The following is a 22,539-nucleotide window of genomic DNA, read 5'->3' as shown; positions in this document are numbered from 1 at the left end:
TTTATATATTGAGTCTGTCACACCAACTTTATATTCATGCAACTGTGCTGGCTTCCTCTTCCTAACACAGCCCCTTGAGGTCCCTTATTGAGTTTGGGTTCTTCTCCTTGCTAAAGTCCACTTCTTGTCCACTCAAGGTGACCATATTTCAACTAAGTATGTCTTGAACAATTCATATGCCCCTTCATGAATGAACACCATTGCTTTACCACACTTATTCATAAAATCAGAACTCAAACAAATTCCAAATAACGCAACAAAACACACTACATGGAATTATGGATAAGCAAAATTATACTTTATGTAAATGATACCTGCCATTAGCTTCTCTAAAGGGGGAAGCAGCAAGTAACCTTACTTTAAGCCATTAATCTCTAGGGCTTACACAAATAGAAAGGGTCATCTTGATTTTACCTTCTCCAAAGTCATTTCAGGCTGAACTACTCAACAAGGCGGTAATGCGGAGATCCTGCAAGAGCGCAGTATGTGTTCTGCATACGAATGTTCTACTTACACCTCCACGTTCAGCCACACCTAAAACTTGGTAACTTTGAAAGGAAATATTGGTAATATAGCAATGGCCTGACAAGCTGTGGCAGCTATAGAGAATCATAAAATGGTAGGACTGGAAGGGACCCTTGAGAGGTCTTCTAGTACAGTCCCCTGCGCTATCCTGCACAGATCCCTAAAAACAGCAGGTCACTGTTGTGGGCTATGGCCAAAGAAACTGCATTTTGGGGGAGATATCTTTTCATACCCCTGTTATCCTCCTTTGCTTTTCTCCCAAATCTGAAAAGAAATGTTAGCATCAGCACATGCGAGAAAGCATTGGATTAATAGCAATGAAACATATACAGATGTCAGCTGTCCAGCAAAGAATAAATCTTAAAATTATTGATGGCAGCAGCAGCAGCACCTTCTTGGGCCAGCAGGGTTTTACACTCTTCTCCCTGAGGGAGACTGACAGCTATTCCCCCCTAGTACAGCCCACTAGCAAATGAACATCATTTTAATAGACTGCCCATAGTAGCAGTCAAGGCAGTTTTGCACCTTCCAAGCTCAGCACGTAGTGAACTCTGAAAGAACGTTTCATGCTGGTCATTAAGCATCCGGCACAACCACAAAACTGAGGCGACACAAGGAGAGAGCAATTCACTGGAAACATGGATCATGTTTTGCAGACAGCTGCAGATAAAATAACTGGTTTCCCCGTAAGCAGCAATTATCTGCAGGGTGCTGAAAAATTCTCTCCCTAGTTTTTTAAGTGTGTCTCTGCAAGAGCGTAGTTAATGACTGGACTCCAAGCAGTGTTTTTTTCTAGTGACTGAATATCACCACTGCCCAACTGTTGTTTTATTTGTATTTATTATTTTAATGCATAGGGTGTACAACTGCATACAAAATCAAATGTTATTTCCATAGAACTTTATTCACGATGCATGTGGCTCTGTGGATTAAAGCTTATTATAGTAGTCTTATGGATCCATAGCAGGTATCACCTATAATTCATTAACCAGACAAGCGATAAATAATCAGTGCCATCCTTAGCCTACTTTTTTTTCTGGGGTATCTACATGAATGTTAATGCTTTTTACTCTGTCTCCATTTTAACAAAGGGAAACGTGGATCTTAAAAGCTCACTGAAGCAGAAGGAATGAGTTTTATTTGATAGACATTTGAATCCTATAGTCAAATCTGAGTTGTCTGGTGTAGCTGGATAGTACACAGAAATATTTCTTTTCTCAGGCTGAGAATAAAAGCTCAGATATCTCCATACTTAATGGTTACCTTTCCTTTGCTGTTTCCATCCTGGGACTCAGCTGAGACATAAGTGAAAAAAGCAAGTAAAATGAGATCTAATTCCAAAAAAATTAATTATATGAAAAAATAATTTGTAATTAAAATAACTGAAAATGAATCGATGGATAGAACTACATACAGAGGAATTCTAATTTGAAAAATTATCTGCCAGATCTAAATAAAAAACAGCTTATATGGGAAAATGACATTTTCCTTTGTTGTCTCATGTGGTAAACCTGTTTCTTGTCTTGAAAGCTATCTTAAATATGGATTCAAAGTCAACTCCATTCATATTTATATGAGGCTTTCATAAGATCATGTATGTATGGCTATGAATAGCAAAGAGAAACATTCAGCTAGATATTCATCTCATATCAACTCCTAGTTAGTATCTGATATCTCCAAATTTGCATGATGTGTGATAAATTATTTCTTATGTCATGCAAAGATGCGTCAGTGCTGACAATTAGTAATATTCATTAGCCTCGTTTCCTACACAAAAATAAATCGGGGAAAGACCTAGTTGCTTTAAGTTCTCCTTTTGCTTATGGAAGCAAATTGTTTGTGATTAGTGAGCGAGGAATTGTGGTTGATTCTGAAGTGGTGAATTATTCAAAAGAAATGTATTTCCTAAGCTCAAGTTTCCTTCCTAGGAAACTACTGTTTGAATATGAACTACAGTTTGTTTAGCAAGATATGGCACCTTGCCTATCACATGGCCTCAGTAGGTAATAATCCTTCTCAGGGGTTTGAGAATGCCAGACTGGCAGACCACAAGGAGATTCAGTTACTGGGAACATAATCTCTTCCAAGAAGTGAATTGGTAGTTGTGTACTATGTTTGAATCCGACACGAGAAATAGTTGAAAATGTCTACAAATAAAATCTTTTAAAAGATGCATCCCATTGCTGCTGTCTTGCACTCTGGATGTTTGTATTGTAGTTTGTTAGAAGAGTCTGAATGAAGATTGAAAAATGAAACATACAGGACAGTGGAAGAGTGGCATACATGCTGTGGCTGGCACACTGACCATGTTAGCTTTTCTCAATATGAGGTGATGCTCAATTAGCTGTGAGACAATGGTCTTGTGGCTAAGGCACTAGACTGCAACTCAGTCCCAGATTTAGTTAATTTAGTGGTTTAGTTCCCAGATAAGCTAACAAAGCCCAGATTTTAAAGGACTTTAGGTGATGTGCTCTCAGCGTTGCAACCCACGAACTGATATAGAAGCCTACATCTCATTTTCAAAAGGAATGTAGGCACTTAGGAGCCTAAGTCCCATTGACTGTCAACATAATTATTTGAATGAAAACGCATTGATGACCACAGGAAGTGGAATTAGTGGCCTGTCAAAAGCAGATATTCTTGCATTATTTCTGACATCTTGAAAGATCCATAGAAATCTGTAGAGAAAAGGATAGATGCTTTCTCACAAGATCACCTGCCCAAAAGGGTTTGTTCATGTAAGCCTTTGCTGCCTTTTGATCTTCACTCATCGCTTCAGTGCAACAAATAAAGGGACAAACTCTGCTGTTTGTTTCACATATGTAACTTCCATTGATTTGCATATGTTTAGCTGCAAGCAGAATTTGGCTCATGCGGTCCAAAACCTTCACTTTTCCCCCAGACTAAACCCCCATGGTCTTCCATAGGGTTTTGATCTGAGCAAGAACTGCATGATAAGATTCCCTGGCAACAAAAGGCCACATTACATGATGTGACTCCATGTGCACACCGCAAACACTAGCATCCGCTTTTGGAAGCGTGCAGACACTAGAGTACACAACCTTTTGGTCAGTTGATAGACTAATGTCTCCCTGCCCAGAGTTAAATAGGCACAAAAGGAGGCCCCTCTGCAAACGAGTTGCATAATATTTTTCATTTACTTGTACATTTCTTGCATGTGTACATGTTCTTTATTACTATTATTATTTATTATTCACATCGTTTTTCCATTTTTAATTCTGTTGTGTGTTTTCATTTCCATTTATTCACTTCTGGAATGTTGTATTTTCAGTTGATTTCATAGGCGGACTTGACACATACTGCTATCGACAACCCCCCCAAGAACATATTGAGTTAAAGCCTGTAAATCCTGTAAGTAAGGTTTCAGTCATATGGACAATATTAATCCTTCTAACTGGACTGAAATCTACTCTGCTGCTTAAATAGTTTTGACATGAGATTACTAATGATTTCGTTATAATTTACTACTAAACATGCTAAAATGCTAAAAAACTCTGCACTTTATGGCTCATATCCACCAAAGCAATGATGAGTGGATATTTCTCATTTTATTATGACTAATTTTTTTTACACTATGCAGCGTTGGGGTTGGCACAAGTGGTTTCAGAAACACTGAAGGGAAGAAAGTCTTCTCTGCCACAGTGAAGCAGGAATAGTGTTGTTATATTGTTGTTACCTCCCTGGTGCATAGGCCTTAATGAAATGAACCCCTTAAGGGAGAAGCAGAAACTCTTATTTTTGTCCAGATTTGGCTAGCTACCAAATATCTCACATAGTCTGATCTGGAGAAAATGACTTGCTGAGCCAATGCAAGTTCACCAAGATTAATCTGTGAAGCATCACTAGAACTCAATTATCTTTTCACCACAAGTGATTTGCTTCCCCAATTAAAATGCCATTGTTTCCATAGTTTATTCAAACAAAATATTCTCTAGTACACAAAACACATTTCCAAAATGTTCCTTCCTGTTTTGTTTTTGTATTTGGGGTAAATTTGAGCACAAACAGATATTAGCAATGCATCAGTTTGGCAGAAGCTCAGAGACATTCAGAAGAGGGACACTTCAAAGTACATTGGTAAAATAGATCATTTGGAAATTCTTGTCAGGTGTTTATAAATTGTTGTCCTGATCCTGTGTGTCATGAAATTCACATCAGAATTTTCCATGTATCTTATATGTAAGATGAAGCCAAAATGCAGCACACTAACTAAACTTGATGGGACACAATTTACTATATTTTAGCCAGCAGGTAAGAGAAATAAAGGTTACATTTTTTTAAACTGTTTATTTAGGAAGTTTTACAAGTTTATAAATCCTTGCCATGTAAATATCTGAAACAAAACAATCATTATAACTGTTAGTATTCATTTAAAGAGGCATTATAAAGGAATATAGTCATCAGATCTTTCTATTTAATGGTTTCACCACATTATAGAATGAGCATCATTACGATACTTATGTCATTTCCAGTGATCTTATTAAATTGAGTGAAATCTCTGTATATACCTATGTAACAGACCAGATATATCTATCAAATGTTAATATTCAAAAAAATGGACAGGTGTGCTGTTTTTTTTGCAGGTGAATGTACTTTGTCTGAGTACTGAATAAAAGGTAACCAGATATCTAAGTATCTCTCTCTCTCTATTTAAGGGTTTTTTTTTTCCCTGTTGTTTGTGTTGGGGGAAGGGGAAGAGACTACAGGGAGAGTGTTAATTTAAAGAGAACTTTTACTTACACAGTGTTAGGGCATTTGCTACCTGAAATCTGAATTGGGTTTTTATTACTTTTAGAATGTTGTCATATACAAATTTTCACTTATGTGCATCAGCATTTGGTTGTAGAAATGTACATAAGGAAGAATGTTTCAATTTGTTCACCATTTCAGAAAGACTAAATATTGTACAATTATGAAAGCCCAGAAACAATAAGAAACAATTGCAATGTAATAGTTAGCGTGGTAGAGAAAAAGCATCAAATTAAGACACTTAATAAGACAAAATACTAATCAGTTTATGATCATATTGATTACATTTCTGAGCTAGCATCTGCATTTACAAAAGTATTCCACTAAGGGCTTGTCTACACAGCAAGTCATTCTGGAATAACTATTCAGGATTCTTGACTAGCTCGAAGTGTGGACTCTCTTTTCTGGAATAAGAGTGCCTAGTTCCAGAATAGCTAATCCATTTTGGATTAAGCTAAATGGAAAAAAGATGTTCTTACTCCTGAATAAGATTGTCCATGCTTGAAGTTAGTCAGGAATAGCTTTCGTGCTTCACGCTCTACCTTGAACTAACTTTCAAGTGTAGATGAGCCCTAAAGTAATGCTTTTGTTGCACTGTGATGTGGGAGGAAAGGCGTGGCATGGGTTTATTAAGTACACTGAGGCTTGTTTTACACTTAACAGTTAAGTCAGCATAGCTATGTCACTCTGAGGTGAGAAGAACTCACCCTTGACCGACACAACCCACTAGTGAGGGAATTATGCACCAAAAAAATTAAAATTCCATGCACAATATTTTAAAATTCTGCAAATTTCATTTGTCAAAACAACACAATATAATCACACCAGTTTCAATTATTTTGGTAATTTATTTCAAAATACCCGTCAGCAAGAATGTCTATAACAATACAGACAACAAAAAAGATTTGTTTTTTGACAAATGGATTAATTACTAGGCATATTAATACAGAACTTTAAGTAATAATTTGTTTAAACTACAATACAGAAATGTATTTCCTGCATCCCTTCAGAAGCAGTGCAAAGACTTGGAGGAGTCAGGATTAATGGAAGAGTTGAGGGAGGGGGAAGTATTTGCTGGGAAGGAGCATCGGAGTGATCCTGAAGGATTGTTGGGTATGAGTGGGAGAAGTATGGAACAGGGGAGGGGACTTGCGGGGAGGCCTCCCCCATGCAGACCCTGGCTGACCCCTAGCTTCTCCCATTCAGTCAGGCACATCTGCCCACTGTCCCTGTGTGTCCCTGCACCTCCCTTCCCCATCCCCATGTGTTCCTGCACCCTAATCAGTCACCTCTTTCCCCATTCTGATGTGTCCCTGCACCCCCCACTCAGCCATGCCCCCATCCCCATGTGTTCCTGCATCCTCTTCCCCCATCCCCAGGTGTCCATACACCCCCTCCAATTCAGCCTCTGGCTCAATGATGTCACCCTATTAACTCCTGTGCCCCTGCCCCAGTCTGTCCCCCATCCATTCAGAACCCATCTGTGTGACCCGCCCCTCAGCATCCCCATGTGCCCCGTTCTGTTGATCCGTGCCATATCCCATGTCTCCTCACCTGGTCCCACAGGTAGGGCACTCTGAGGAATGCAGCAACTGCCCCTTCCCTCTCTGTAGCTGGCTGCTCTGGCCAGCTGCCTTCTCTTCTGCCACCACAGCAGCCCCTAGGTGAAAGGCTTAATTACAGGAACTCCCTGGAAGAATCTATTTTCTTCAGGGGAAAAAAATCTGCATGGGGACATGAATTCTGCGTATGTGCCGTGGTGCAGAATTCCTCCAGGAGTACATAGCTATGCCAACCTAACCCCAAATATACATGCAGTTATGTCAACAAAAGAAGACTTCTGTTGATATAGCTACCATTGTTTGGGGAGGTGGTGTTCCTACACCAATAGAATAACCCCTTCTGTCATTGTAGGCTACATCCACACTACACAGTTATGTTGGCACATAGCTTTGTTGGTATATTCACTATAGTGTAGATATACCTGATTGACATATTGGAGACCAAGAATATGGACTAAGTATCCAGTAGGAAGAAGGTCATAGCTGCTACATTTACATTTCTGATTTAAATGCTCTTTGCTTTAGTTTATGGAGTTGCATCTATGTTGATTTTAGAGCGCACCATTAACTTTCCTGAAGGGTTAGGGGAAGAATTATGATGTCCAATATTTTATTAACCATTGCACTATTATTGAGAAAAAGGAGATGAAGGGGTAAATTTTTCATAAAGGTGATCTCTTTTTTGATACTTCTTCAAAATTTGCAACTACAATTGAATTATAGGCACAAATTTGAGAATTTTCACATCAAATTATCTGTTTCCAAGCTTAGATCAAGTTGAGAGGCATGAATGAAGATTTGCACCCAGAATTCACTTTGGGGATGGGCAAATTTTGTGGACATAAATTGCAACTACTAAATGGGAGACTTCCCATTCTGTCCAGGCCCTGCTTGGGTTGACTCATGAGACCTAACAAGATCACGGCTGGTAACCCTACCTGGGGAGTATAAAACAATAATAAACTTATTCAATGATATTGTGGTATTATGTAATGACAAGGTACAAACAGGATCTTTGCTTAAACAAGAGGAAAGAAGAATTTCAACGATCAAGGTAAATTTGAATTAAAAACCAAGCTGCAGGATACAATTTGGATAGTCAGGGAACTGTGCTATCCACTGTTTGCAGATGCTTATCTGTCTGCAGTGCATCAGCCTGCCTGCTTCATTTCAGGAAGACAATTGGTATCTGTATCAACTGTAGATGGTCCAGGAGTATCATGAGGAATGGAGCTTTCAGTATCCAAACTGTGAAACACTCCATTCCTTTTCACTTGGAAGTTGGAGGTGAACAAGAAAGTTATTTGTTAACCTTTATCAAGGCTCTTAATCCATGTATATGTCTTCTACTGTCTTTATCATGTTACTCCTGGGGAAAAGTAAAAATGTGACTCTTTATTATAGATTAGGGCCAGACTGGGTGAACTTTTCTCTCCCTCTCCCGTCAGCCCCCTGCCATCTCAACATGGTTTTTTTGCAGGCATTTGACTAAGAAAGTATTGAAGAATTACCCTCTTTCTTCTGTGGTGGGTAGTAAAATACCAGGGCATAGGTAGGTGTCTAAATTTTATGAATCAGTTTGATCAACTCCCACTAAATAGGAAATCACAACATCCTCTCTATTTTTGACTTGTCCTGCTCAGTGCCTAGGAGTCACGTTATATTTCCATGGATTCTCATAGATTAACAAAGCATAGCATTTCAAACATGCAAAATTCTATGGCCTTATCAAAACCATGAAAGAGATATCTTTAGTCAGCTGTGGATAATTCATTTTCTTGTACATGCACTGGCCATATTGTAGTATCTGTCTAGGGCTACCATCATTATTAATGATTAGCAAGTCTAAGAATAGTTGGCCTTTTCACCCCTGAAGAGATGCTAAAGTTAAATGCCTTCTCCTAGAGAGCATTTCTTTGTGCACACGTAAATGAGCATAGCTTATCCGTTTGTTGTTATTTATTCTCATAGCTCCATCTCTTTGCCTGCCACTCTACAATACAAGTAAAGACACATTCTCTGCCTGAGGTGGTTACAATCTAAATTAGGATACGTGAAATAAAGAAGGAGATGACACAGATGAAATAAGGGAAAAAATAGACAAGGGAGGGAGAGGAAAATATGAGTGTGTTCTCTTTTGAGGCAGAGGTAGACAGATTACAAAGGTGATCATCAGACTGATAATCACAGTGTTAGGGCAGCATTAAGAGCTAGGTTAAGTTAGTTGGGTGAGGTTACAGAAAGTAAGGGGCTAGGGAAGGCAGTATATTTAAAAGAGCAAAATCCAAAGCTTTACCCACCCCCCATAATCATAACTCTCTATTTTGCTGTGTGGATGAGACCCTCTACTATGTTCATGTAACTAGGTTAGCTGGCCTTCCTCCTTCCCAACTCTGTGCAATAGGACTATTGGATCTGCCTCTGACACTATATCTGTAGTGCACTACTGTATGCACATCCTCCAGGCACTGTGAATCAATATGCATAACCGCACTGATGGTCCCAGAATACAGTGATAAAACCATTGTCAGAGGGATGGCATGTGTGGATGCACAAACTCAGCTGACAAAGTTGTATGTGGATCCAGTTCAAATGTGTCTGTTATAACCAGGTCAGCTGAGAATGTCATGAGCTAACATACCAAAATATGATTATTTAATATGAATGAAACCCAGGGGACTCCATCATTCTGACAGCTTCTGACACGTCACCAGCTGCAGCACCTTCCCCAGCTTCTGTCACCATGATGGCACACTCGCCTTTAACCAAATGAGAGTATGGGATAAGGTCTCCTTCAAAACTGCCATAAATGCTTCCCATCCTCAGTGTGCGGCCGTGCAGTCAGCATTTTCTCTGTTCCTAGGAACCTACTCAGTCTTGACCTTATATCTTCTCTCCGCCAACACAGGAAATGAACACCCAAAGGTCTTTTTTCATCTTGTTGATAGATTAGTAACTCATATATCTGTTTACAGGTCGAACTAAGTAATGAACACTGACTCAGCTCTGCTGCTGTTGCTGCAGAAACAGACTTGAGAAGAAAAGACCAGCTTTGTGAACCATTGTCACAGAAGAGACACATCCTGTATTTCTCACAGAGTGTCTGGATTGCTCTTCTCACATGTGATTGAATCCTTCAGTCGCAGCCTCAGTATCATTATCATCAATGTCATTAGATGAATACTTGTAGATGAGCTTGGATTTTTTTGAATGATTTACTTATATGGACACTTGTAAATTGTAAATGTTTTTCTTTTTTAATTTTGTTTTTTATAATACTTAGTGTTAAGGCACGAAAACAAATCAACCTGTGAAAACTATGAGAAATGAATGTGTGTTTTTCAAGAAACTCAGTCAGTATTTTTGGACTGATACAAATGTGACCCTTCCGTGCCTAGGGTAGCCACCTGAAAATGCCAAGGTCAGGGCAGGCTGCAAAAGGAGAGCAGATTCTCCCAGCACTGGTGGGTGACACTGAAGTCAGACTTCCCAACCAGCCACAAACAGTGCTTCTGATTCCACACACTAGTTACCAAGAAGCCAAAATACAAATATGCACAGCCCCCTTTATTGCATTTCAGTCTCTGGCTCCCAATCAGGGAGGTCCAGTAAAGAGACCAGTTATTTAACTCTATGCTCTTTACCAAAAAGGTTCCTCCTGACCCCAAAGGGTCAGCCACAGTACCAGATCAATATAAGTTTGGATCTTACTCAAAATACCATGCTGCCAGCCAATCCTTTAGTAAATAAAACTTAAGGTTTATTATAAAAAGAAAGAAACAAACTGTAAGAGAAATGTTAAAGGATTAAAGCAATCAGATGCATACAAATGATTTGAAAGTCCATATATATCAGGTTTCTAGAAGAATTGTGGAGTTTGCAGGCTTGTACAGTCCCTCTGGTGTACATCCAGTACCTGGATGGGTCTCAGTCCTTTGTTTCACAGCTTCAGTAGATGAGTTGATCCAGAGGTAGGTGATGACTGAAAGACTGAGACTGTAGACTGGTGACTGAAGACAAAATGGATCTCGGGCATCTGCCTTTTATGTTCCCTGGTCTATGCCACTCTGCTTGTGACAGTTTACAGGAACCAAAATGGAGTCCAGAGTCACATGAGTAAGTCCTGGTGACTCATCAGGTATATCCATGGCTTCACCCCCTGGGCCCCTTGTACCTGTGAATTTCTTAATGGGCCATTAAGCAGGCTATTGTTCTGCAGACATCCTGTCTGGGGTGTGGCCCAGACAGCAGAATTTGAAATACAGATATATCAGCCATATCAATAACTTCCATTACACATATAACACATGAACATGAACATTATCATCTTACTTAGCACATTATAGCCTTTCTAACAGTACCTGACATGGCATATCTCACATGAATTACTATCATTCTGACGTATTGATGTTAAATAACATAATAAATGCCAGCCCCTCCCCCAATCCAGCCAGCGTGACACAAACATACTGTGCCTGGCAAAGATAGTGTTAGTAAATGATAATATGACTCCAGAATACATGTCAGGGGGCAGACACCTATAGTGTGATTTGGACCATCTTCAATAATGTATCAGACTTTCACAATGTCTGCACCTCGTTTGGTTGAGCTACTGTATGCAGTAGAAATTGATAATTCTTCTTTTCCAGATGTCCTAATTGTCAATGTGCTTGTCTAAATATTCTAATTCATATATGGTTTCTTCTTCCTTTTTCCTCTCCTCCCCTGCACCCACAAACTGTAGTTGTCTGTGAGTTGAAGCGAAGTGAAATGGATGTTCTCTGTGGATGTCAGTCTCCAAGAACCCTTAAAATCAGGGCTCTGTTAGATGTCTGTAATTTGCACATTTTTTTACTCTTTTCCCCCTCTCCCCAGGAAGAAGCCAAGCATGAATGTACCATATAGGCACCAATGACAGCCTTAGTAGTCTCTGGGGGTTAATTTTGTTCTTAATTTAAAAGTAAACAAGAAGATGTGGATATGAAAATGTGTATAAAAATTTTGTAAAGTTATCTGTAAATACTTATAGAAAAAGAACATGTATGTAACTGTGTGGCATTTTGTTTTTTATTCAGTTATCACCAGTATAAAAAGAAAAGTCATACACAAAAGCTATTTTCTGTGGGGAACTGGCTGCCTTTTTAGCAAGACTTTTTCATCATTTCTTTTCGTTTTAATTACTATTTCAAATATTGCACATAACAAAAACCCAAGGGAGTGAAGTCCTCTGCCTCTCCACGGAACCAGTACTCCATCGGTGGCAGCATTGCAAGCGTCCTCACAAAGACCTGCCAGTCTGTCTCAAGTTTTGGAAGGAAAACTTGTAGGGCTGTGAGAGTGCTTCCATCTCTGTGCTTACTCAGTTTGTGATTTCTTTGATGAGACTGTCAGCAAGGATGTTATTTGCAATATGCACACCTGCACCTGTCCATTAAGAACTGGACTGAGGCCACCAGGTTCTTTCATATAAGCCACAAAGAGTCTTCAGAAGCTAATGACTACTGGTCCATCATCAGTGAGCTAAGGCATCCTGCCCCTCAATTAATTGTCTTCTGTGAAACTTACTTCACTTGCATTTTCTGTTGTTGTCAGATTACAACTAAACTAAGGCTTGCCTTGGTTCTTTACATTGGAAATTATATTTGTGCTATTTACCAACAAAAACCTAGTCAAAAAGTCAGCAAACACAATGAAGGTGCTATCCATCCTCTTTAGAGTGTTGAGCGCAGAGGGTCTTACGGTGCTTACCCCCTTTCAGATGCAGCTCAACCAAAGACTTCACTGTCTTTTGTGAAGAAAAAGATCTTACAGTAATTTCACCTAGGCCACTTTATCTTGAAACTGTGTATGAAACAAGTGCCAAGCCAATAACAAGCCGGACTGACAATGCAATAAAATCACTTGTCAGTATTTTCTTCGACTAGGTAGTACAGGACAAAATGCACTGCTAGAAATCAAGTGGTGCCCAAAAAGGGAATACTTGGTGTGAAAGATAATACCACGCTTCCTTGAGTTTGTGTGTTCCCTTATGCCCTGTTGTTCCCTGCTGTCCCCTGATGCCAGGTAGTTGGTCTGACCTGTCTCGAAGTCCTACTTTTCTGAGAATGTCAAACATGGGTATTTTGTCACAAAACTAATAAGAAAACAATGTCATTTTTGAGACACCATAGCTGGATCTCAGAAGATCAAACTGCAGAACAGTTAATACTTGTAAATTATGTATAATTTGAAAAAATGCCCCTCCATATGTTTTATTCTTATAGTGCATAGTGTTGAGCATGATTTAGTTTGTTACACATACAGCCTTACATAACAACCTATAAGAATATGACACAGCCAAAAGATGCCGACAGCTTTCTCTTATCTATGTCAGTGCATTTCAGAGTCTAGGATTTTTTTTGAAAAGTTTGCTTAAAACTTATTTACATGCTCGAACACTCCACTTTTTCCTGCTCCACACACATGGCCTGATGCATAGGGGTGTTGAGCACATATTGCTGCCATTCCTCCCTGCTGCCAGAGTCTTTACCTATCACAGGGAGCAGCTTTTCACTGTGGTGGTTAGCTACACATACTCTACATGCCACTAGCAGTGTAGACAAGGCCACAGCTTTGACTGTAGTGAAGACATACCCTCCAATCACTACATTTATCTCCTACCTTAAGTAGAGAGGAAAGCTGGCCATCTCAAATACCAACATTAGCAAACTCTGACTTTTTAATGGCAAGCAGTGTATGCTTCTCTGTGCTAGACTGTCTCATTTCCTTTCACTTTAGATGTATCTGATTAAAAAAACCAGTCCAGCAATCTATCAAGGTCCTATACAGTGTTTGACAGTGGCAAACAAAAATTGACATCCCAAACTAATTGGCTTGCCTCCTTCTAGAATCAGTCTCATTTAGTTTAATTATAATAAATTACAAGCTGGGAGCTGTTTCGTGCAATGAAAATGTTTTCTTCCAACACAGTAAAGCACTCAATATTTACATAGCATGTTTCTTTAGACCTTTTTTGAGAAACCACTTTAGCTCTTACCCAGCATATAAAACTTTTGGCCAGAAACTGGTTGTTTAAAAGTCTTTATTCCAGATCATTTGCAGTGTTGTTCTCGTCATGATGATCCCAAGATATTAGAAAGGCAAGGTGCGTGTGGTAATATCTTTTATTGGACCAACTTTTATTGGTGAAGAAGAGCTCTGGGTAGCTCGAAAGCTTGTCTCTTTCACCAACAGAAGTTGGTCCAGTAAAAGATACTACTTCACCCACCTTGTCTTCAGGCTCTCATTCATCATTTTGGGGTTAGGTTCCCAGCATTCTCAAATCTCATGGAAGTCAATGGAAGTTAATGGCATTCAGCCATTCATGTCTTCCTTGTGCATGTCTTTTTTGACATAATTTACCTCCGATTGGCTGACCTTTTTAATCTATCTTAATAATAATTATTAGTACTTATTTGCAGATAAACTCCAATTATCAATAATCAAAATTCTGAAAGATCTAAGATTCAGAAATATATCCTGAAATCATCATTTTGTTTTTCCAAAATTCTGATCTTCTGACATAGCCACCCATGGTATATTAATCACTGTAGTGCTTCACATGTTCAAATTGTTGAACAAACTAATTAGTCTCCTCAAGAGGTTTATGTGATAGGTATGTAAGTAGTATTAGCCTCATTTTGCAGATGGGAAAGTTTGGTGTATGTTTCAAATGCATTTGTCTGTGGAAAACACATCTATCCAGATGAAATGGCATTTAAGTATATTTCCACCATATTTGCTTTTTCAGTTGTTTTCCTTCAATACTTTGTACTTCTCTGATATATCTAAATTACTATATAATCTATATCTGTATTGTGACATTCATCTGGAGGAGGGTGCCAATAACACTATTATGATGCTGAGAAATATAGCCCATGTAAAATGATTCCGTTGCACAGTAGAGTAATTATTATTAAGATTGAGTATATGCAATGACACCAAAGGCAGAGTGCAGTGCAGACAAACTGGATGGCCCCCCTCCATTTTTCTTCAGAAATTTCATATTGAGACAGGTAGGGAAGTAACAGAAAGCAAAGGAGCTGGAAAAAAAAAAGTAATAATGGATCAAATTAATTTCAGATGTAACTCCAGTGAAGCCACAGGGGCTACAAAAGGGATGCATTTGGCTCAAGGCATTTTGTGTGCCTTCCAACTCCATGGATATTTGTACTGATCATTATTTGACAGCCTTTTCTAAGCTGTGCTCTTTACCTCACTGGTTGACTGTTTACAAAGATTGTACCTCTCACTGTAGTTTCTGTTTCTTGCATGTCGATTATGTGTAATTTTTATGTTTACAGTTCTCTTTGCTTTTAAACAAATTAAACATCTGGATCTAATCCCTACTCCCCAACTTTCCCTTGCATCTGCTCATCAGTCCAGTTTAGCATGTTTAGCATGACAGGAGAGCATGTGAAGTGTCTCCATGGAATAATTGCCTTTGCATATCAGTTGCATTCAAGACCAGCACCAGTACCAGGAGCTAGTACAACTAAATAACAGCCATGGCCCAATCACTACTGAAAAGCCACTAATGTTCTCATTGTATTGCTAGCGCGACAAAGAATTATTGAATAGTGTAACTAATGTCACAGTGCATGAGATGTTTTTCCGCAGTTCTCTAGTTATTTAATTCCAATTGTAAACAGGCAAGTTTTCAAAAGGCTTTCAGACACATATATCCCAAGCAAAAACCACTGAAGTTGTTTGAGTTACACCTGAGATTAATTTGGCCCAAAGACACTACCATTAACCCTATTCCCAGTTGTTACAGGAAAATAGTGTACCTGATCAATTCATATGGTATCATGTTGATGGAGGAGTGACAGCATTTCCTAGCATGTGACTTGCTTGAAGTGAAAGTGTAAGCCAATCTGCTCAAACGGGGTATAAATCAGTGCAAAAGTTGCCTCATAGTGCTAAGTAAAATAAAGAATAGATTTAGAATACTGCTACAGAGTGATTACATGAGATCACCTGCACTGCAGTATCTGTCGCCAGACCCAATGCACTGCAGTGGAGAATTCAGTCCTGGCTGCTGGGGCAAATTCAGCCAACAAATCATTTAAGCAACCACATTATGATATTAGTAACTCATACTAAAGACTTAGGTGCTTTTATACCATCTATACACCCTCCTGATCCTCAGCTCTGCCAAAGCGCCCAGCATAAGTCAGAGCAGACTAAGTAGCCCTAGGAATTTAGATCTAAAAGGGACAAGAGATTAAGTCCTGTGGAGTGTATATGGACCTGCCCTCTTCCTACCCTAGAATGCCCTCTATGTCAGTGGGACCAGGAGAGTCTGGCTCAGGATTATTTTATTTGGGGGGAATTCTCAGCTGATGCTTTAATTTAAACTGGAGCTTTAATTTCCCCTTGCACCTGTAGTATGATATGCTTCAGCAGCGCAAAGAGGACTTAAAAGGGGCTGAAGATCTGGCCTAATGTGCCTGTTACTGGTGAAAAAATGACATGCATAGATAAGTGTAGTCCATTCATTGGTTTATAGATCTAGCATCCACTACCAGTGAGTGTCCCACAGTCAGGATGTCCTTGAATGCTGGATTTTGGGGTCTCTGAGAAATGACTTTCTGATACACTGATGATGGTAAAATATAAATGTGATGCTCCAGCTAAAGTTGTCCCTCTGCTGGTTAAACCGCACCTTATTCGGGGATATGTAAGTACTAGTGCATTAGATGCATCTATCTGACCTAACTCACTATTTGGGCAGATTTACAGTACATTAAATTGGTGGCTGTTTTAAGGCCTTCAGTGCTTATTCCACTTTTGGCTCTGAAGCTGTGCAAATAGGATCAAGCCCTAAGAATACACATCTATAAGGGAAAAGACACATTAATTAAAGCAATGAGATCTACAAATGGCATTGTATTAAAATAAAAACCAGAGCATGGAAACAGAAAAAAAAAAAACCCACAAGAAAATGCAACAAGATCTGCTTCAATCCCATTTATAATCTCACCAGGTAGGCACTTGCTGCATAAAATAGTTCACTGCAGTTAATGAAATACATGCACAAAACTGAATCTTTAAAATTGTTGTTGAGTATGGTCTGTGTGTATTTTAATAAGGCCTTGAACAGTTGTTCCAAGACTTTAAATGATGAAGTAGTGACTGTCAATTATAATATGGAAAGGCATATGAGCAACAGAATGAAGGTTTATTTGCTGTTACACTGTACTAACTCTGCCATCTCATGGCTAATAACGGAAATACCTAGTGCACTGTGCATGTGCTCTGCTGAAGGTGAGTGAAATAAAAGTAACGCATCTATGTGTACATGTTGATATAATGCAGACAGGGGTTTGTTAACTCACAACACATGGTAGAAGCTTTTGTGCTTGCACTGCCTGTTTAAGGAAGAAATACAACAAAATGTGTTTCTCTCATTTTGACAATGGAACTTTTGAGTTTTATAGTAAATGTATTGTCAATGTGATGTTTTATTCCAATCTGAATTTATATTGTCCCATAAAAATATTCATTGTGGAGTAGGATTGTTATATGTTATCTTGTTTTGTGTGAAATTCGGATCCACTAGGTCTCAATTAATTGGCATCATATAATCTTAATTCCAAAAGATATTTGGAGCTGCTTCTTTCATTTCAGTAATGGGAAATACTCCAGATTTACAGTGGTTTAACTAAGACTGGATTCTGGCCCTGTAAGTCTATAATATATACACATATGTTATCCTCACATTTTAATATGACCTGAAAGTTTTATGGATAGAAATACTTAGAACTTATTTTTACTTCTCTAAGTAACCCTTGAGTCTAGGTACAGTTCACAATATATTAGCAGTAACTAGATTATTTTTTTCCATTATGAATAAATTGTACATTGAAATAGAAAGTGGTTACAGCTGAACTGTTGAGATGTGTTGTGCAGTATGTTTACTAATATTTGTTTCTTCGAGCTAAATGAAAAACCCTGTGGCAAAACTGTTTGTTAAAAACAATGGGTGTGACCTTGGGAGGTGCAGAATGCACACACAAACACCTTAGAAGGCAATGTTTTTTCCTTTTCTATCTTACAGTAAAGTATGTTCAGATTCAAGCTGCTTATTGCACATAAGTTTAAGGTCCTCCTAGAATCCTTTCCTGGTCATGTAGCTATTGTGGGTTTATTTGGTTTTGTGTTTTAGTTTGGGGCTCATGAGTTACATTTTAAAAATGAGAATCTGAAAAACAGCCCACACCTGTTTACACCAATTTTAAATTAGGTCAAATATGGCGTTTAAATTATTTGATACTGTCGCTTTAGAAAGGGCTAGGCCTGTTTTTATAAAACCCCACCTTATTCTATGCATTTGTTTTTATACTTTGAAAGTTTGTAGGTCAGAACTCTTTTCCTTTTATCTCTAAGTAGTCATCTGCAATAGAAAGCCATTGATGTGTTTAGGGCTTCCCTTCATCATTCCTCTGAATTGTCAGAAACATCAAATCCCCAAAGATGATTTACCAGCCAACTACATTAAGTGCAAAGAGAGATAAAAATGTCTTCCTATTTCATGTTAAGAATTATGTATTATATATTATGATTAAGATTATGTATTAGAGTAAAACACAATATATTCATTGGTCTGAAGGTAAATGTGCCATTTTTAAACCCATAATGCAGAAATGTGTAATCACTACAAATGCTGTTTCTTTGCAAAAATGTGCAATCACTATGAATGCTGCATCTTTTAGATTGGTTTCATAACCAGCTCATGTGGAGAGCAGGGATTATAAAACCTCTTGAGTCAGAATCTTTTTTTGGGGGGACGACAGAAAGATATATCCATGTATTCTTTTCCCATTTCCAGTTTCATAGCAGACATTACATTTGCCTAGACAGAAATGCAGCTGAATAATGTACTGCAAGACCAGTTTTCATACCTTTTAAGATTCATTCTATTCATACAGTGGATCCATTATATGCCTCTCATTCTGCTCTGTGTGACACATAATTATGCATAACATTATTCAGGATATTGGAAATGGAGACTTCATAATAAATACAATTTCTGCTTCCAAATTATATGGAGCTGACTTCTTGGAATCAGCTGGTATATGGCTGTCAAAATCTATTCTCTGAAGAAGCTTGTGTCAGTTATAATGATGTTTAAAAAGGCTTTGATGAAGACCTGAGTGGGCCAAAACATTAGCAGTTAATGCTGCCTAGACCTGTCTTTCTCATTCTGGAGATGAATAAATAAAAGGAGACTGGACTTGGTGAATGGGAACCTCTTACAGTACTTCAGTAGAGCAATTACTTTACTTTACAAAGTGTCATTAGAAATAGAGTAGAAAATTCAGCCTTCTTGGTTTTAGCAATAATATTAGGAATTGTATTCATTGTGTTGGTTGTATTAGGCATTGTATTAGTTGCAGAAACATTAAGGACAAAAACAATGTGTTATATTTATGAAGCAGCAGCATTGTCTAATGGTTAAATCACAAGCTAGGGACTAGAATCTAATCATGGCTCTGACACTGACTCCCTGTATAGCTATAAGTTGTTTAAACTTTCTGTACCTCATTTCTCCTCTGCAAAATGAGGATAATACCATCTATACAGCACTTGCCTCACAAGGCTGGGTTCTCGTAATAACTAGTTTACCCATACTCTCTCTATATATTTCAGTTTACTTATTAGCCGATTAAATGTAGATTACTTATTACTATTATGTATTTGTACAGCACCATAATTTGTGTGTTACTTTCCAGGAATTTTTAAAATGGTTTGTAACCCTAAGAATTTACAGTCTAAAGATTTGATTGTGAAATTCTCATGAGATCTGAATAAGAAGCAGCATATAGCTGCACTGCCATACGGGCAGGCCAGACCAAATTGTGCCCTCAAGACTCACTATTCAGTCCTTGCTCCCCCCCTTGCTCCACGAGAGAGATGATCTGTGCTATCACTGTACCTGGCACAGCTCATTTTCCCCTCCGTGCCAGCTCAGCTGGGCTGTCTAGCATATGGGGGAGGAAAAAGCCAAGGTTCTGCCCACTGCCCCATCCGTCTGAACTGGAAGGGTAATAGTGACCCCATGGTGGCTGCTATCCGCTAGCTCAAGGACTGGACATGCAAGTAGCCCACACAAATGAGGGCACAGGCACATTTACAAAGAAAGGGAGTAGTGTCTATTAGAATTCTATGAGGGTGTCAACAAGCACGTGGACAAGGGTGATCCAGTGGTTATAGTGTATTTGAACTTTCAGAAAGTTCCTCACCAAAGGCTCACCTCCTTGACAAGTTTCCTCACCAAAGGCTCTTAAGCAGAGTAAGCAGTCATGGGATAAGAGGGAAGGTCCTCTCATGGATCAGTAAGTGATTAAAACCTAGGAAAACAAAGGGTAGGAATAAATAGTCAGTGTTCACAGTGGAGACAGGTAAAGAGCGGGGTTCCCCAACAAGCTATACTGGAACCTTTGCTGTTAACATGGTCATAAATAATCTGGAAAAGGGGGTAAAGAGTCAGATGGCAAAGTTTGCAGATGACACAAAATTACTTAAAACAGTTAAGTTCAAAGCTGACAATGACAAGTTACAAAGGGATCTCACAAAACTGGGTGACTGGCAACAAAATAGCAGAAGAAATACAATATTGATAAATGCAAAGTAATGCACATTATAAAACATATCCCAGCTATACATGCAAAATTATGGGGTCTAAAGTAGCTATTACCACTCAAGAAAGAGTGTCATCATGGATAGTTCTCTGAAAATATCTATTCAATGTGCAGGGGCAGTCATGTTAACAGAATGTTAGGAACCATCAGAAAAGGGATAGATAATAAGACAGAAAATGTCACTATATAAATCCCAGATACGCCCACTCCTTGAATACTTTGTGCAGTCTGATCACCTCAAATATATATATTAGAACTGGAAAAAGTACAGACAAGGGTAACAAACATAATTAGGAGCATAGAACAGCTAACATATATATGAGTAGAGATTACAAAGACTGGGAAAGTTCTTCATAGAAAAGAGATAACTAAGGAGGCTATGATAGAGGTCTACAAAATCATGAATGGCGTAAAGAAAATGAATAGGGAAATGTTATTAACCCCTTCACATAACATAAGATCCAGGGGTCACCCAATGACATTACTATGCAGCAGGTTTAAAACAAACACAAGGAACTACTTCTTCACACAATGCAGAGACATCCTGTGGAACTCATTGACATGAAGGCCAAAAATATAACTGGGTTTAAAAAGAATTAGATAAATTCATGGAGGATAGGTCTATCCATGGCTATTAGCCAAAATGGTCAGGAATGCAACCCCATGCTCCAGGTGTCTCTAAACCACCAACTGCCAGAACCTGGGAGTGGATGACAGGGGATGGATAACTCGATAATTGCCCTGTTCTGTTCATTCTCTCTGAAGCATCTGGCACCAACCACTGTAAGGAGACAGGATACTGAGCTAGAGGGACCATTGGTCCTACCCAGTAGGGCCATTCTTATGCTCTTAAGGAAGGGAGAGTCATAACCTGACTCACACTGTTTTATAATAGAAGAGTCATATAAGTTCTGATTCTTTTAAGCAGAGGCTGAGCTAGAGCAAGAGGGCAGATGGCATGGAACTAGCAACCAGCAGTAGAAAGGAAGGTGAAAGAAGTGGGGTTTGAAAAGAGATTTGAAGGCTGCAACTGAGGACATGTGGCCCACAGGAAGCAGAATGTCCTTTCAGGTTCAGGAAACAATGGGGAAAAGTCACCAAGCAAGAATAGAGCAAAGGGAGTAACAAGACAAAAAGAGCACCAGGACAAGCTGGGAAGCACCAGCAGATGATGAGATGAGCTGAAGGCAGGAGAAGAGCTGTGCAGATTTAAAAATAAGAACAGGGAGTTTGATCTGTACAACCCCCACTTTGCTCCTTCCAGGTGTGCAGTGAGGGACTGTCTTATGGAAGGTGTATTGCTTGTTCTGATTTGTCTTTTAACCTGAAAGGAGAAAATATTTATTAAACACTGTTCTCAAAGATTCTTGTCACTTCCTTCACACACAACTCTTTGGATTATATTTGTATTATATTGTTTCTCTTTCTTTTTCTTAGTGTATTGTTTTAGATCTGTAGTGAATGAGTTTTCTTGAAAGACAAAAAAGGATTTACACTACCAGAAATTCTGGCATATGAGCATACCATTCTTAAGTCTTCTATATGCTTTCTTGACTGGATGAGCTATTTAAACATAGCTCAAGAACTAAAAATAGCAAGCTCTTATTTAGAGGAGTATGGTTTCTCTTGTGTCTTTTTCCTGACCTCAACATGAATGCACTCAACTAAACTCCATGAAGTGGCTGGAAACTGGCACAAATACCAACATACTGCTCTTCAGTTATAGTTGAAAGTGCCATTGTTGTCTTTGTCGTTAACAAACGCTCAATGCAGCCTAAAAACACAGCCGTGAAATCTGACATGATGTTCTCCAGCCTCCACTTCGCCATCTCATCTCTGCACAAACTGATTAAAAGTGCTCCACCCTGAGTGACAATGAATGATACGCTAGCTGCTAATGCTGCATGCACTGCCAGTGCCTCCAGGAACTCTCTGGGCTACATTTGTTTACAATTTTTTCTTTCTTTCCTTTTGTGTTTTTTAAAAAAAAGATTAAA

The 22,539-nt window shown here is 38.8% G+C and overlaps 1 protein-coding gene across 2 annotated transcripts in view; it reads left to right on the top strand.

The window, feature by feature from the left end:
* The window catches only part of NKAIN3 (sodium/potassium transporting ATPase interacting 3), a 463,496-nt gene extending 451,533 nt beyond the window's left edge, over window positions 1–11,963 (top strand). Inside the window, exon 6 of one of the 2 annotated variants that reach the window (XM_067553700.1) lies at window positions 9,833–11,963. In XM_067553700.1, the coding sequence (XP_067409801.1) occupies window positions 9,833–9,846 (14 nt within the window). In that variant the 3' untranslated portion in view covers window positions 9,847–11,963. Of the gene's footprint in view, window positions 1–3,817; window positions 3,973–9,832 lie in introns of those variants that run through there. The other variant, XM_067553697.1, reaches the window with a different exon arrangement.
* Window positions 11,964–22,539: the final 10,576 nt, after the last annotated feature.

The sequence above is a fragment of the Emydura macquarii genome, unplaced genomic scaffold (assembly GCF_026122565.2).
Source record: "Emydura macquarii macquarii isolate MOO-44397 ecotype Brisbane River unplaced genomic scaffold, CSIRO-AGI_Emac_v2 contig_1477, whole genome shotgun sequence".
Lineage (NCBI taxonomy): Eukaryota > Metazoa > Chordata > Testudines > Chelidae > Emydura > Emydura macquarii.
The sequence above is the reverse complement of the archived record's forward strand: the minus strand, read 5'-3'. Positions and strand labels throughout refer to the sequence as shown.